At 36.5% G+C, this 13,073-nt stretch overlaps 1 protein-coding gene across 3 annotated transcripts in view; it reads right to left on the minus strand.

Moving 5' to 3' along the window:
* Window positions 1-13,073, minus strand: part of ZRANB3 (zinc finger RANBP2-type containing 3) — a 306,312-nt gene that overhangs the window by 56,472 nt on the left and 236,767 nt on the right. For all 3 annotated transcript variants that reach the window (XM_072757626.1, XM_026015556.2, XM_072757627.1), the window contains one exon: window positions 1,208-1,327. In XM_072757626.1, the coding sequence (XP_072613727.1) occupies window positions 1,208-1,327 (120 nt within the window). The remainder of the gene's footprint in view (window positions 1-1,207; window positions 1,328-13,073) is intronic.

The raw sequence follows: 13,073 nt of genomic DNA on the forward strand, positions 1-13,073 counted from the left end.
CTGTTAGTGATGTTAAATGGGATTCTAAACACATCAGCAAAGCAGAAGGGGGGAGAAGAGACTGCTATACTTAGAATAGATCCCGGTAGTTTTAAAGTTTTAAGTTTAATGGAATCAGAGTAAGAAAATATTATGAATCTAATTTTATTGCCCAACCATTTAAAAAATATTTCTAAGGTTACTTAACTCTTCCTCAAAAGGCATTTTAAAGATATGATATGATAATCAATGTGAGAGCATCTTTTCATGGATAGTACTTTATTGTATTATCATAAACCTTTGTATGAAGGAAACACTGAATTACTTCTTGGGCAATGTTAATAAACATACTGGCAAACACTCAAAAAATGTACACAAAGTTTTAAAAAACACAGCTTAATTTCTTCATTTAAAAATCTATCTACACAGACAAGTGGTTTTACTGCTACATGTATATTAAGCTCACATAATCTGTCAGGAAATTTATTCTGGTTGTTCCTGAGCATCTCTAAAAGCCCTCAGCACATAAAGAGAGAGGACAGATTTAAACTCTAAAAAGAAAAAATGGCAGATGCTGTCACAGATAAGACTGTTGGGGAATTAGGTGAACCTAAGAAAATGAAGTAAGGCCAATAGGTTTGGGGAGCTTACCTGAGAAACGTATGAGACTGTACCTGGCCCATATGTTTCAAACTCATATGTATTATATCTTATTCTAAATCATACTCTACAGAGTATGATATCTGGAAGTTTAAAAGGTATAACAGCAGCTGGGTACTAAAACTGGATGAATTCATTCTGTTTCCCCTCGACATTATCCATATTCTAAGGCTGCTGCCTTGCAGGTAAATAAAAATTTTAATTTTTAACTGCCTACACTAGTCTCAAATGGTATATCCAGTAACAATAATGGATTTCACAATATAGCCTATCAAGTCAGCATATTTTAATCAATCCAGAAAATTACATCAGTGGAAAATTATGTCTGGAATAAAAGAGTTTAATGTATATCATTAACATAATACTAATATAATGTTAGTATAATTTATAAGAAAAATCCAATAATAATTAATGTATCATTTAAGCAAGGCCAAAAAAACCCCTCAATTACAAGACTACAATTGATGTTTAGTGTATTTAAAATCTGCATTCTAGAAAGTATTTTATTTTATTTTATTTTATTTTATTTTTTTTTTAGAAAGTATTTTATAGAAAAGTGATAACATACCTTGCTTTCTATGACTGCTTCTGTACAAGCTTGGAGCATGCTTAAATGATGAGCAAAAACCAGAAATTTAAGTGAATCATTCTGAAGCATCATCTTAATATAGTCCTTTACGGCACCTGCCTAAATATTAAAAGTTAAACTTTATTAACAGTATATAAATTTTTATCAAAAAATCATATCGCTTTATTTTCACAAAGCAAGAAAAACTTTTTAAAAGTCAAAAGTTTCTATGACTCTTCAACTGCTCTGTTCTCTAGGGAGCCTATGGAAATAGAGGTTCACATCTAAGGGGAAACTGGAAAAAGAGACACAAGAGAGGGAAAACAAAGATAAAAAATCCAACAACTTGGGAAGTAAAGAAAGAACACAACAAGAATGAGAAGACAAAGTTTCTTTCTTTCTTTCTTTCTTTTTTTTTTTTTTTTTTGAAGACAAAGTTTCAATGGAAAATAGGAGGCTGTGGCCAAAAACGGGTTGGTGGTTTTGTTTAGAAGGTAATTTTCAAAAAAGCTCATATAACAAAAAAAACAAAACAAAACAAAACAAAAAAACAAAAAAGCTCATATAAAAGACTAAGTGGAATAGGGTTAAGGAGGAAATGATGAATAGCATTTTTTTTGAAAGAGAAAACTAAAAAATAAGAAAGCTGAGACCAGAGCCTAAGGATTTAAGGAAAATTGATTGATTGATTCATTTTTTAAAACGATTTTATTTATTTATTCATGAGAGACAGAGAGAATGAGAGAGAGAGAGAAAGAGAGAGAGAGAGAGACATAGGCAGAGGGAGAAGAAGGCTCCTGCTCTCTGGATATGACCAGAGATCATATCTGGGTTCTGGGATCACGACCTGAGCCAAATGCAGACGCTCAACCACTGAGCCACCCAGGCACCCCTCATTCATTTTTTTTTAAACTAAAAAACTTCAGTACATTTAAAAACAGGCTATTTAAAATGTAGACAGGCTAAGAGAAATGGAAAATGAGGGAATTTAGCTTGTCTCCAGGATGGAGACGTTTGTAGAAGAGACTGGAGTGATGGGATGAAGCTAATAGGAGGGAGGTTTGAGAGGACAGGGGGACTTATGAAGAAAGGAGAGGTAGAAATGAGAAAATGTGGTAAAAAGGAAAAAAATCAAGAAAGCTCAGAATAAAAAGACTTTTCTTAGTTAACTTGAGGACAAGTTACCTATTAAGAATAAGACTATAAAGAACTTATTAAACTCAACACCAAAGAAACAAACAATCTAATCATGAAATGGACAAAAGACATGAAGAGAAATCTCACAGAGGAAGACATGGACATGGCCAACATGCACATGAGAAAATGCTCCGCATCACTTGCCATCAGGGAAATACAAATCAAAACCACAATGAGATACCACCTCACACCAGTGAGAATGGGGAAAATTAACAAGGCAGGAAACAACAAATGTTGGAGAGGATGCGGAGAAAGAGGAACCCTCTTGCACTGTTGGTGGGAATGTGAACTGGTGCAGCCACTCTGGAAAACTGTGTGGAGGTTCCTCAAAGAGTTAAAAATAGACCTGCCCTACGACCCAGCAATTGCACTGTTGGGGATTTACCCCAAAGATTCAGATGCAATGAAACGCCGGGACACCTGCACCCCGATGTTTCTAGCAGCAAAGTTCACAATAGCCAAACTGTGGAAGGAGCCTCGGTGTCCACCGAAAGATGAATGGATAAAGAAGTTGTGGTCTATGTATACAATGGAATATTACTCAGCCATTAGAAACGACAAATACCCACCATTTGCTTCAACGTGGATGGAACTGGAGGGTATTATGCTGAGTGCAGTAAGTCAATCAGAGAAGGACAAGCATTATATGGTCTCATTCATTTGGGGAATATAAATAATAGTGAAAGGGAATATAAAGGAAGGGAGAAGAAATGTGTGGGAAATATCAGGAAGGGAGACCGAACATAAAGACTCCTAACTCTGGGAAAGGAACTAGGGGTGGTGGAATGGGAGGAGGGCGGGGGGTGGGGGGGGAATGGGTGACGGGCACTGAGGGGGACACTTGACGGGATGAGCACTGGGTGTTATTCTGTATGTTGGTAAATTGAACACCATTAAAAATTAATTTATTAAAAAAATAAAAATAAAAATAAAAATAAAATTGAAACAGCCAACTATATACAAAAAGACAAAAATTAAACAATATTTTTTTAATTAAAAAAAAAGAATAAGGCTATGAGGTGAATTAAATAGGAATTAAATTTAAAGCATCAATTAAATATAAAACATGAATATAGTCTTGTAACTATTAAAAAATAGCTACTCAGAAATTTAGAAAAAGAGAACAATTGAATACATTTGAACCTAGACTCCCTCTCAATGCTGTATTTAAAAGATAGCAAAGTGTACACTGACAAAGAGAACTGCAGAGGGATCATTAGCAACAAAACTTTGGAAACTAGGGGTATCTGGGTGGTTCAGTTGGTTAAGTGGCCAACTCTTGATTTCAGCTCAGGTCATGATCTCAGAGTTGTGAGATCGAGACCTGTGTAGGGCTCTACGTTCAATGGGGAATCTGCCTGAGATTCTCTCCATCTACCACTCCCCTCCACTCATGCACCTTCTCTCTCTCATATAAATAAATGTTAAAGAAAAAACAAAAAGAAAACTTTGGAAACGAAAATTTCGTTTAGTAAATGATTTGCCAACCTAACAGCTCCTAAGGTGACAATATGGAAAGTTGAGAAGCATGTGGTTTAGAATATAGTAACATAAAAAGGCTTAGGAAATGGTGCAAGGGGAAGTGAGGTTGGGGGTGTGGCAACAACAGGAGGATTGGTCAAAAGAATATTTAAGTAGCTGATTATGTGTAACACTGATCTATATCCTTTCTGCACCTACTCCACACAACAGAGTACTTCTCCAACCTACCCTGGCAAAAAGAAAGATTTATTTTCTGGAGAGGGTAAAACAGAAGGTATCTTGATAAAGGAATCACCCATTGATGGTAGGCTATCCTACAAAAATCATAGGAATTAAATAAAAGTTACATAATAAATGCTGAGATCTGCCTTCTCCCTCCATTTTCTTATCCTCCCATATCCCCCAAAAGATAAAGAGGCTTATGCCTTCTACACAGGAGAGAAGAATCATATAAAATGATTATTTTCTAGGGAATCAGACAACCCAAGGAGAAAAGACTAAAGATTCTGATATTGAGGGTTCCTCAATAAGACATCCAGTCAGATCACCCTTTACTGAAGGCCATATTCTAAGCCATATCCATGTATAGAGTTTCTAGTCAGTGTAACTAGAAGAGATTATATTTATAAAACAATAGGATGCTCAAAAAAGAAATGATTAAGGGGGAAGGAGAGGGAAGTACTCTTGGAAATTAAAAGTATAATAACAGAAATTAAAAATTCACGGGTTGTGAAGCTGAAAAAGTCTTCTGGGAAGTAGGTGAAAAATAATAGGGTAAATATAAAAGTATATGAAAATTAGAGGGCCAAACCAAAAGGGCAATGTTTTGGAATAATAAAATTTCTAGAAACAGCAGAGAAAACAGGAAAGAAAATAAACAGAGAAACAAAAAAAGTTTTACAGAACTTAAGGGCTTGAGTTTCCAAAGTGGAAAATGGAATAGGTCCTCTGAGGATCCCTCACAATGGATGAAAATGGACCCAGAGCAAGGTCCATCATCATGAAATTTTAGAACACTGGGGACAAAGAAATAATTCTATAAGCTTCCAGAGAGTGGAGGAAAAGAATTAAAATAGAATAAAAGCTCTGAAGTGCATTGGATTACTCAACATCAGTACTAGTAATTCTGAGAGAAAATTATTTCTAAGAATTTATACCCAGCCAAATTAAAAATCATTATAAATGTAGAATAAAGCCATTTTCAAGTATGCAGAGACTCAAATAATTGATGACAGCTAAAATCACAAAGCAAGCAGTAATACAAACCAAGAAGCAATATAAACATGTTGCTGAGGGATTTGAAGTAAATACTAAAAAACAAAATAAAACAGCTAACAGAACAGAAAGTGGTTGCCTTTGGGGAATAACTTGAGAAGATTTATTTTTTGAAATAGCTGTTTTTCCTCATTAAACTATGATCATATGTAGCTTTGCTAATAATAAAAAAAATTTTAAAGAAGGGTATTTCCAAATTGAAAAATACCTATTCAAAATTAATGCACATGACTATGAAGTCATGACTATTTTGCAAGTTATATTTTGTATGTATAAATTTTCCAAACAATAGAAATTCATCATACAATGAAACTGGAGGCCATTAAGAACTTTAGCCTTGGATTTCAGTGCCTCGGAAAGTGAAATGAAGTCCTCTCAAAATAAGAAACTATAAATTCCAGATATGTTGCTATGGTAACTGAACCACTTTAATAAACCGCTCGTTTGACTAAAGAGCTGTATTTACTGTGATAAGTCTTTCAAAAAACACATGTCAAGTTGGAGTATTTTTAAGGTACATTTATTGACCATCCATTGCAGACTCAAATTATACAATCACTGTACCCCTAGTCTCAGATGAGTGGCAAGCTATTTCTGCCAGAGTCCCCTCCACTGATACCATCCCTTCCTCATTACAAACAGAACTGCTGATGCCAAAGCCCAAACCTCCTGTTCCCCACTCTTTTTAATCACTGGTTTAGAAAGGCTTATGGTTAATATTAATATTATAAAGTTCAATTATATAATGCACTAAACACTCTCTTGGGATAGCCTGGTAACTTAATGATCATTGTGACCTTGCTTCCTATGAGAATGAGAACCAAAATATCCAGGTAACAAACTTTAGGATTTTTCTTAGGTTCTTAGAATGGGATTGCAAATCCATGAAGGCAAGAAAAACAAAAGCAAAAATGAACTACTGGGACTTCATCAAGATAAGAAGCTTTTGCAAAGCAAAGATACCGTCAACAAAACTCCAAGACAACCTACAGAATGGGAGAAGATATTTGCAAATGATGTATCAGATAAAGGGCTAGTATCCAAGATCTATAAAGAACTTATTAAACTCAACAGCAAAGAAACAAACAATCTAATCATGAAATGGGCAAAAGACATGAACAGAAATCTCATGGAGGAAGACAAAGACATGGCCAACAAGCACATGAGGAAATGCTCCGCATCACTTGCCATCAGGGAAATACAAATCAAAACCACAATGAGATACCACCTCACACCAGTGAGAATGGGGAAAATTAACAAGGCAGGAAACAACAAATGTTGGAGAGGATGCGGAGAAAGAGGAACCCTCTTGCACTGTTGGTAGGAATGTGAACTGGTGCAGCCACTCTGGAAAACTGTGTGGAGGATCCTCAAAGAGTTAAAAATAGATCTGCCCTACAACCCAGGAATTGCACTGCTGGGGATTTACCCCAAAAATACAGATGCAGTGAAACGCCGGGACACCTGCACCCCGATGTTTATAGCAGCAATGTCCACAATAGCCGAACTGTGGAAGGAGCCTCGGTGTCCATCGACAGATGAATGGATAAAGAAGTTGTGGTCTATGTATACAATGGGATATTACTCAGCCATTAGAAACGACAAATACCCACCATTTGCTTCAACGTGGAGGGACCTGGAGGGTATTATGCTGAGTGCAGTAAGTCAATCAGAGAAGGACAAGCATTATATGGTCTCATTCATTTGGGGAATATAAGAAATAGTGAAAGGGAATAAAGGGGAAAAGAGAAAAAATGAGTGGAAATATCAGAAAGGGAGACAGAACATGAAAGACTCCTAACTTGGAAACGAATTAGGGGTGGTGGAAGGGGAGGTGGATAGGGGGTGGGGGTGACTGGGTGACGGGCACTGAGGTGGGCGCTTGACGGGATGAGCACTGGGTGTTATTCTATATGTTGGCAAATTGAACACCAATAAAAAATTTATAAAAAAAAAAGAAAGAAAACATAATACTCCTGGGGTGGGGGGAAGAGTGCATTTTAAAATGTACTATTCAAGCATGCTTATTTTATTCTAATTAGTACTGTCACTGCATTGTCATATTTTAAGCTACCTGAGCAGGAATTGCTTTCAAACTATCTTAAGTACAAATTAAGTTGGAATGGCAGGTCCTGATCAGCATTTTGGTTATGCTAGTTCAGGTTTTGTAGAAGTTGAAAAAATTTTTGTGCTCACAATCGTATTTTATTGAAACAGACTGTTAATAATGTGTCTGTTAGTTCAAGCTCTAAGTTACATAACAAAGACTATATACTACATCTCATTTAAAGAAATACAGAAATGAAGGGAATATGTGCTAAAATTTGTTTCTTAAAATTTTTTTAGTGAATAGGTATATATCATGCTTTTCGAAGTAAAAGTGGTTACTAAGAAAAACCTGCATTAAAGACCTGATGAGGGACACCTCAGGGACTCAGGACTTGATCCTGGGGTCCTGGGATCAAGTTCTGCATCGAGCTCCCTGCAGGGAGCCTGCTTCTCCCTCTGCCTGTGTCTCTGCCTCTCTCTGTGTGTCTCTCATGAATAAATAAATAAAATCTTAAAAAAAAAAAAAAAGACCTGATGAAACTTACTTGATATTAAATTGTCAGCTTTTAATCAAATGATAGAAGGGAGAAATAACGAATGAAAAAAAAAATCAAACGTGCACTATGACACAGACTCTCTCCTTGATCAAACATTAGTTTGGTTCAGTTAGTTTGTTTCCCTTTAATTAGTTTAAATGGTTTTCCCAGGCCCTCTTGACAAGGCCTCAGCGTGTCCTGGCCAGGCCTACACAGCCCAGTCTCAACAAGAATCCTGCAGAGTGGGCAGCCCGGGTGGCTCAGTGGTTTAGCGCCGCCTTCAGCCCAGGCTGTGATCCTGGAGTCCCAGAATCGAGTCCCACGTCGGGCTCCCTGCATGGAGCCTGCTTCTCCCTCTGCCTGTGTCTCTGCCTCTCTCTCTCTCTGTGTTCTCGTGAATAAATAAAATGTTAAAAAAAAAAAAAAAAAAAAAAAAGGATCCTGCAGAGTCCGTTTATCAAGAAAGCCTGTACCTTTGCTACCTGATCAACACTTGGTATCTGATCAAGTTCCTCACCCACTACTTACGATGTCTAAGTCCTTGGTCTTCCTTGAGCAAGAATCCTCCTGCCCTTAATGTCTCCTCTTAGTAATTTTGTATCCACTAACCCCTCTACCCCCAATCTTGCTCAGTGACTGACTATAAACCTCCACTGGTTCTTGTTGTATTCAGAGTTGAGTGACTTCTCTGTACAACTGTAAAGGAGTTGACTTCTTCACAATGATCTTGCCTGAAATCTTCCTTACCATTTTAATAACTATTGGAATGATTTTTTTGTTTGTTTGTTTAGCTGCCACAAATTCCAGTTGAGGGAGTATGAACAAACAAGAAGCTCCTCCTTAAATTTGAAGTTCTTAGGCTCCAGAGCAAATGCAGTGTTATTTACATATGGGATGGCCAATGGGCTTTAAGGAAAGGTCTTCAGGCCCTTTTTAATCAACACATGGTGAATTGTGATTGATCTAAGCAAACCTAGCACTTCTATTCTTCATGCAAGTGATTCTGACTAATAAGAAATGGAAGAAGTCTGTAGGAGCCTTCCAACAAAATCCTGACAAGGGACTCTGGAAAGCTTTGTCTTGCTTTGGACATTATGGTCTATATTTAATCTAAGGAACTGCAGAAGCCACTTGGGGCTACTATCGAAGCCATCAAGGACACTCAGTGAACTACCATAGCCAAAGCAGAAAGACAAAAGAAGCCGGGTTCTTTACAGAAACACCCCCCCCCCCCAAAATACAATATCTTTCTTGAGATATAATTCATAGACCATTACATTTGCCAATTTACAGTGTACAGTTCAATGTCTTTTAGTATATTCAGAGTTGTGCATCCATCACCATAGTTTTAGAATATTTGCATTATTCTAAAAAGAAACTCTACCTTTTAGCCATCGTATCCCCACCCTGGACTCTGTTTCACCCCTCGCTCTAGATAAACACTAATCTACTTTCTGTCTTTATGAATTGGACTATTTTGGACATTTCACATAAAATGAATAATATAATGTAATCTTTTGTGACTGGCTCTTTATTAGCAATATTTTTTAATTTAGCAAGTTTAGGAGAATTTTTAAAAAAGATTTTAATTTATTTATTCATGAGAGACACACAGAGAGAGAGAGGCAGAGATACAGGCAGAGGGAGAAGCAGGCTCCCTGCGAGGAGCCTGATGTGGGAATCAATCCCAGGTCTGCAGGATCATGACCTGAGCCAAAGGTAGGCGTTCAACCACTAATCCACCCAGGTGCCTTAGCAAATGTTTTCAATCCATATTATAACATGTATCAGTATCTAATTTCATTCAATTGCCAAGTAACATTCCATTGTATGGATATATCATATCTGTCCATTCCCAATCAATATCCTCTCTGCTTCTCATTTTTATACATTTATCTTGTTCACCTTATACTGCTTCTACTAATTTATCTGTGATAGTTGACCTATCTTTTATCCTTTAAAATGATCTTATAAGAGGAAAGGAAAGTGCAAAAGTAAAAGAGAATATGCATTGCTTATTCACCTCCCACCCACCCTCACAAAAGAAAGGCTAAGAATTTGTCTTCTGTAATCCCCTCCCCCTTGCCCATGGTTCTTTCTTTCTTTTTTTTTTTTAAAGATTTTATTTATTTATTCATGAGAGACAGAGAGAGAGAGAGAGAGAGAGAGAGAGAGAGAGGAAGAGAGGCAGAGACACCGGCAGAGGGAGAAGCAGGCCCTATGCGGGGAGCCCGATGTGGGACTTGATCCCGGGTCCCCAGGTTCATGCCCTGGGCTGAAGGCGGCGCTAAACCGCTGAGCCACCTGGGCTGCCCTTGCCCATGGTTCTTAATTTAGAAACCGTATTATCAGCCCGAAGAAGTATTTTCAAATCTGATAGTAAATATTTTCAAATCCAGCAGACCTCCTTCAGAAGAAGAATGGAAGTTCCATACTATAATGTTAGTATGTTGCACAATTTCACTGAGCCCCATGACAAAATTTTCCCATAGAAAATAATAGTTGCACTTCCAAAGAAGGTTTAGGGGAACTACTGGAAGTGTTACTTTCTTATTTCTAGATATGTTTTTTTTTTCTCATTTCACTTAATTTTTGTTTTCATCATGATAAACGTACCTCTCAATCCTTATTCCCTATATGTTCTCCATACCCCACACCCACCTCCCCTCTTGTAACCATCAGTTTTGTTCACTGTATAGTTAAGAGTCTCTTTCTTGGTTTCTCTCGGTCTCTTTTCTTTTGCTTGTTTTGTTTCTTAAATTCCACATATGAGTGAGATCATATGGTATTTGTCTTTCTCTCACTGATTTATATTGCTTAGGATTATACTCTCTAGCTTCATCCATATCACTGCAAATGGCAACATTTCACTCTTTCATGGTTGAATAACATTCGTGTGTGTATGTGTGTACCACATCTTCTTTATTAATTTACTGATGAACTACTTGGGCTACTTCCATAATTTGACTACCGGAGACAATGCTGCAATAAACATATGGGTGCATGTATCCCTTTGAATTAGTATTTTTGCATTTTTTGAGTAAATACCCAGTAGTGTGATTATTGGATCATAGGTAATTCTATTTTTATTTTTTTAGAGAAAACTCCATACTGTTTTCCAGAGTGGCTGTACTACTTTGTATTCCCACCAACAGTGCAAGAGGGGTCCTTTTTCTTCACATCTTCCCCAACAGTTGTTGTTTCTTGTGTTCTTGATTTTAGCTATTCTGACAGAAGCATTTCCCTGATGATGAGTGATGTTGAGCATCTTTTCATGTGTCTATTAGTCATCTATACATCTTTGGAGAAATGTCTGTTCATGTCTTCTGCCCATTTTTAAATAGGATTGTTTGTTTTTTGGGTATTGAGCTGTATCAGTTCTTCATATATTTTGGATACTAACCCTTTATTGGATATGTCACTTACAAATATCTTCTCCCATTCTGTTAGTTGCCTTTGAGTTTTGCTTATGGTTTCCTTCACTGTGTGGAAGCTTTTCATTTTGATGTAGTCCCAATAGTTTATTTTTCCCTTTCTTTCCCTTGCCCAGAAGATATATCTAGAAATACATTTTTATGGTTCCTCCTTTGTGGAAGATTAACTGACCATATAATTGTGAGTTTATTCTGGGTTTTCTGTTCTATTCCATTTATGTGTTTATTTTTGTGCCAGTACTATACTGTCTTGATTACTGATGCTTTGTAATATAAATTGAAATCTGGAATTGTGATACCTCCAGCTTTGTTTTTCTTTTTCAAGACTGCTTTGACTATTCAGACAAATTTTGGGTATGTTTGGTCTAGCTCTGTGGAAAATGCTGTTAGCATTTTGATAGGGATTGCATTGGATCCATGGATTTGAGTAGTTAGGAATTTTTTTTTTTTTTTTTAGGAATTTTAACAATATTTGTTCTTCTACCCCATGAGCTTGAAAGGTTTTTCAGTTTTTTGTATCTTGAATTTCTTTTATCAATGTTTTATAGTTTTCAGAATACAAGTCTTTCACCTCTTTGGTTAAGTTTATTCCTAGATATTTTATTGTTTTTGGTACAGTTGTAAATGGGACTGTTTTCTTAATTTCACTTTCTGCTGCTTCATTATTAGTGTATAGGAATGCAATAGATATCTGTATACTGATTTTGTATACTACAACTTTTATTCTCTTATGAATATATCTGTAGATAGAAATCTAGCACTTCTATTTTTTTAAGATTTTCTTTATTTATTCATGAGAGACAGAGAGAGAGCAAGAGCGAGAGAGAGAGAGCGAGAGAGAGAGGCAAAGACACAGGCAGAGGGAGAAGCAGGCTCTGTACAGGGAGCCTAATGTGGAACTCAATCCTGGGACTCCAGAATCATGTCCTGGGTCGAAAGCAGGTGCTAAACCGCTGAGCCACCCAGGGATCCCTTCAGTTAATCTAATTCTTTTAAAATTAAATTCAAGTTTAAAAAAAATTTCAGTTTCTTTCTAAACTTTACCTACTGGCCATGTCAATAAAGTGATCAAATTTATACTATCATAGCATAAGCATGAATAAATCTTATCTGGGTGTTAAAAATCATAACACATAGAACATACAAAATTTTAAATTCTAAATATTCTCCATGCTTGCACAAGGATGCTTAAAAATCACTAATAAGAAAAAGACACCACCTTAAACCCAGGGTCGCTAACAGATATTAAATTTATTCAGTTATCCTACTGCAGTGATGGCCAAGTACATGTATTTTGGAGCCAGACTATCTGGGTTCAAATCCTGCCTCTATTATTTTCAATCTGAATCCTTGGCCAAGTCAGTTAAACTCTGTGTTTTAGTCTCTCCATCTTTAAAAGGGGCAAACAGTACCTATTCCTCAAGGAGTAGTGATGAGAGTTAAATGACTTACTGCATAAAATATGCATGTAGTAGTGCTTGGACCATAGTATGCATTGTAAAAAGGTTAGCTCTTATTATTGCTGTATTTCCCCTAGCAAACTACAAAAACAACTTCAACCTTTAAATATTTTCCTCCATATCAGAACCCATGCTTATTGGCTTTCAAATGTCCCACTGCACAGAGAAAAGAGAATTCATCATCTGAAAATTTTTAGCTTTTGTTACTTTCACTCATCCTCACTTTCTTTCCCTTTGTAACAAGAGAGGTATTTCTTCTTTTCTCTAAGGCAAATCTCTTCACCTGTGATTCCAAACTTAACCATTCCTACTACCTCAAAAACCTTGTACAACTCTTCCTTTTCAAGTGGATTATTGCTCCTTTAAAAACAATTTTTTAAAGATTTATTTTTTATTTTTTTATTTATGAGAGAGAGAGAGAGAGAGAGAGAGA

This window comes from Vulpes vulpes, chromosome 5 (assembly GCF_048418805.1).
Source record: "Vulpes vulpes isolate BD-2025 chromosome 5, VulVul3, whole genome shotgun sequence".
Lineage (NCBI taxonomy): Eukaryota > Metazoa > Chordata > Mammalia > Carnivora > Canidae > Vulpes > Vulpes vulpes.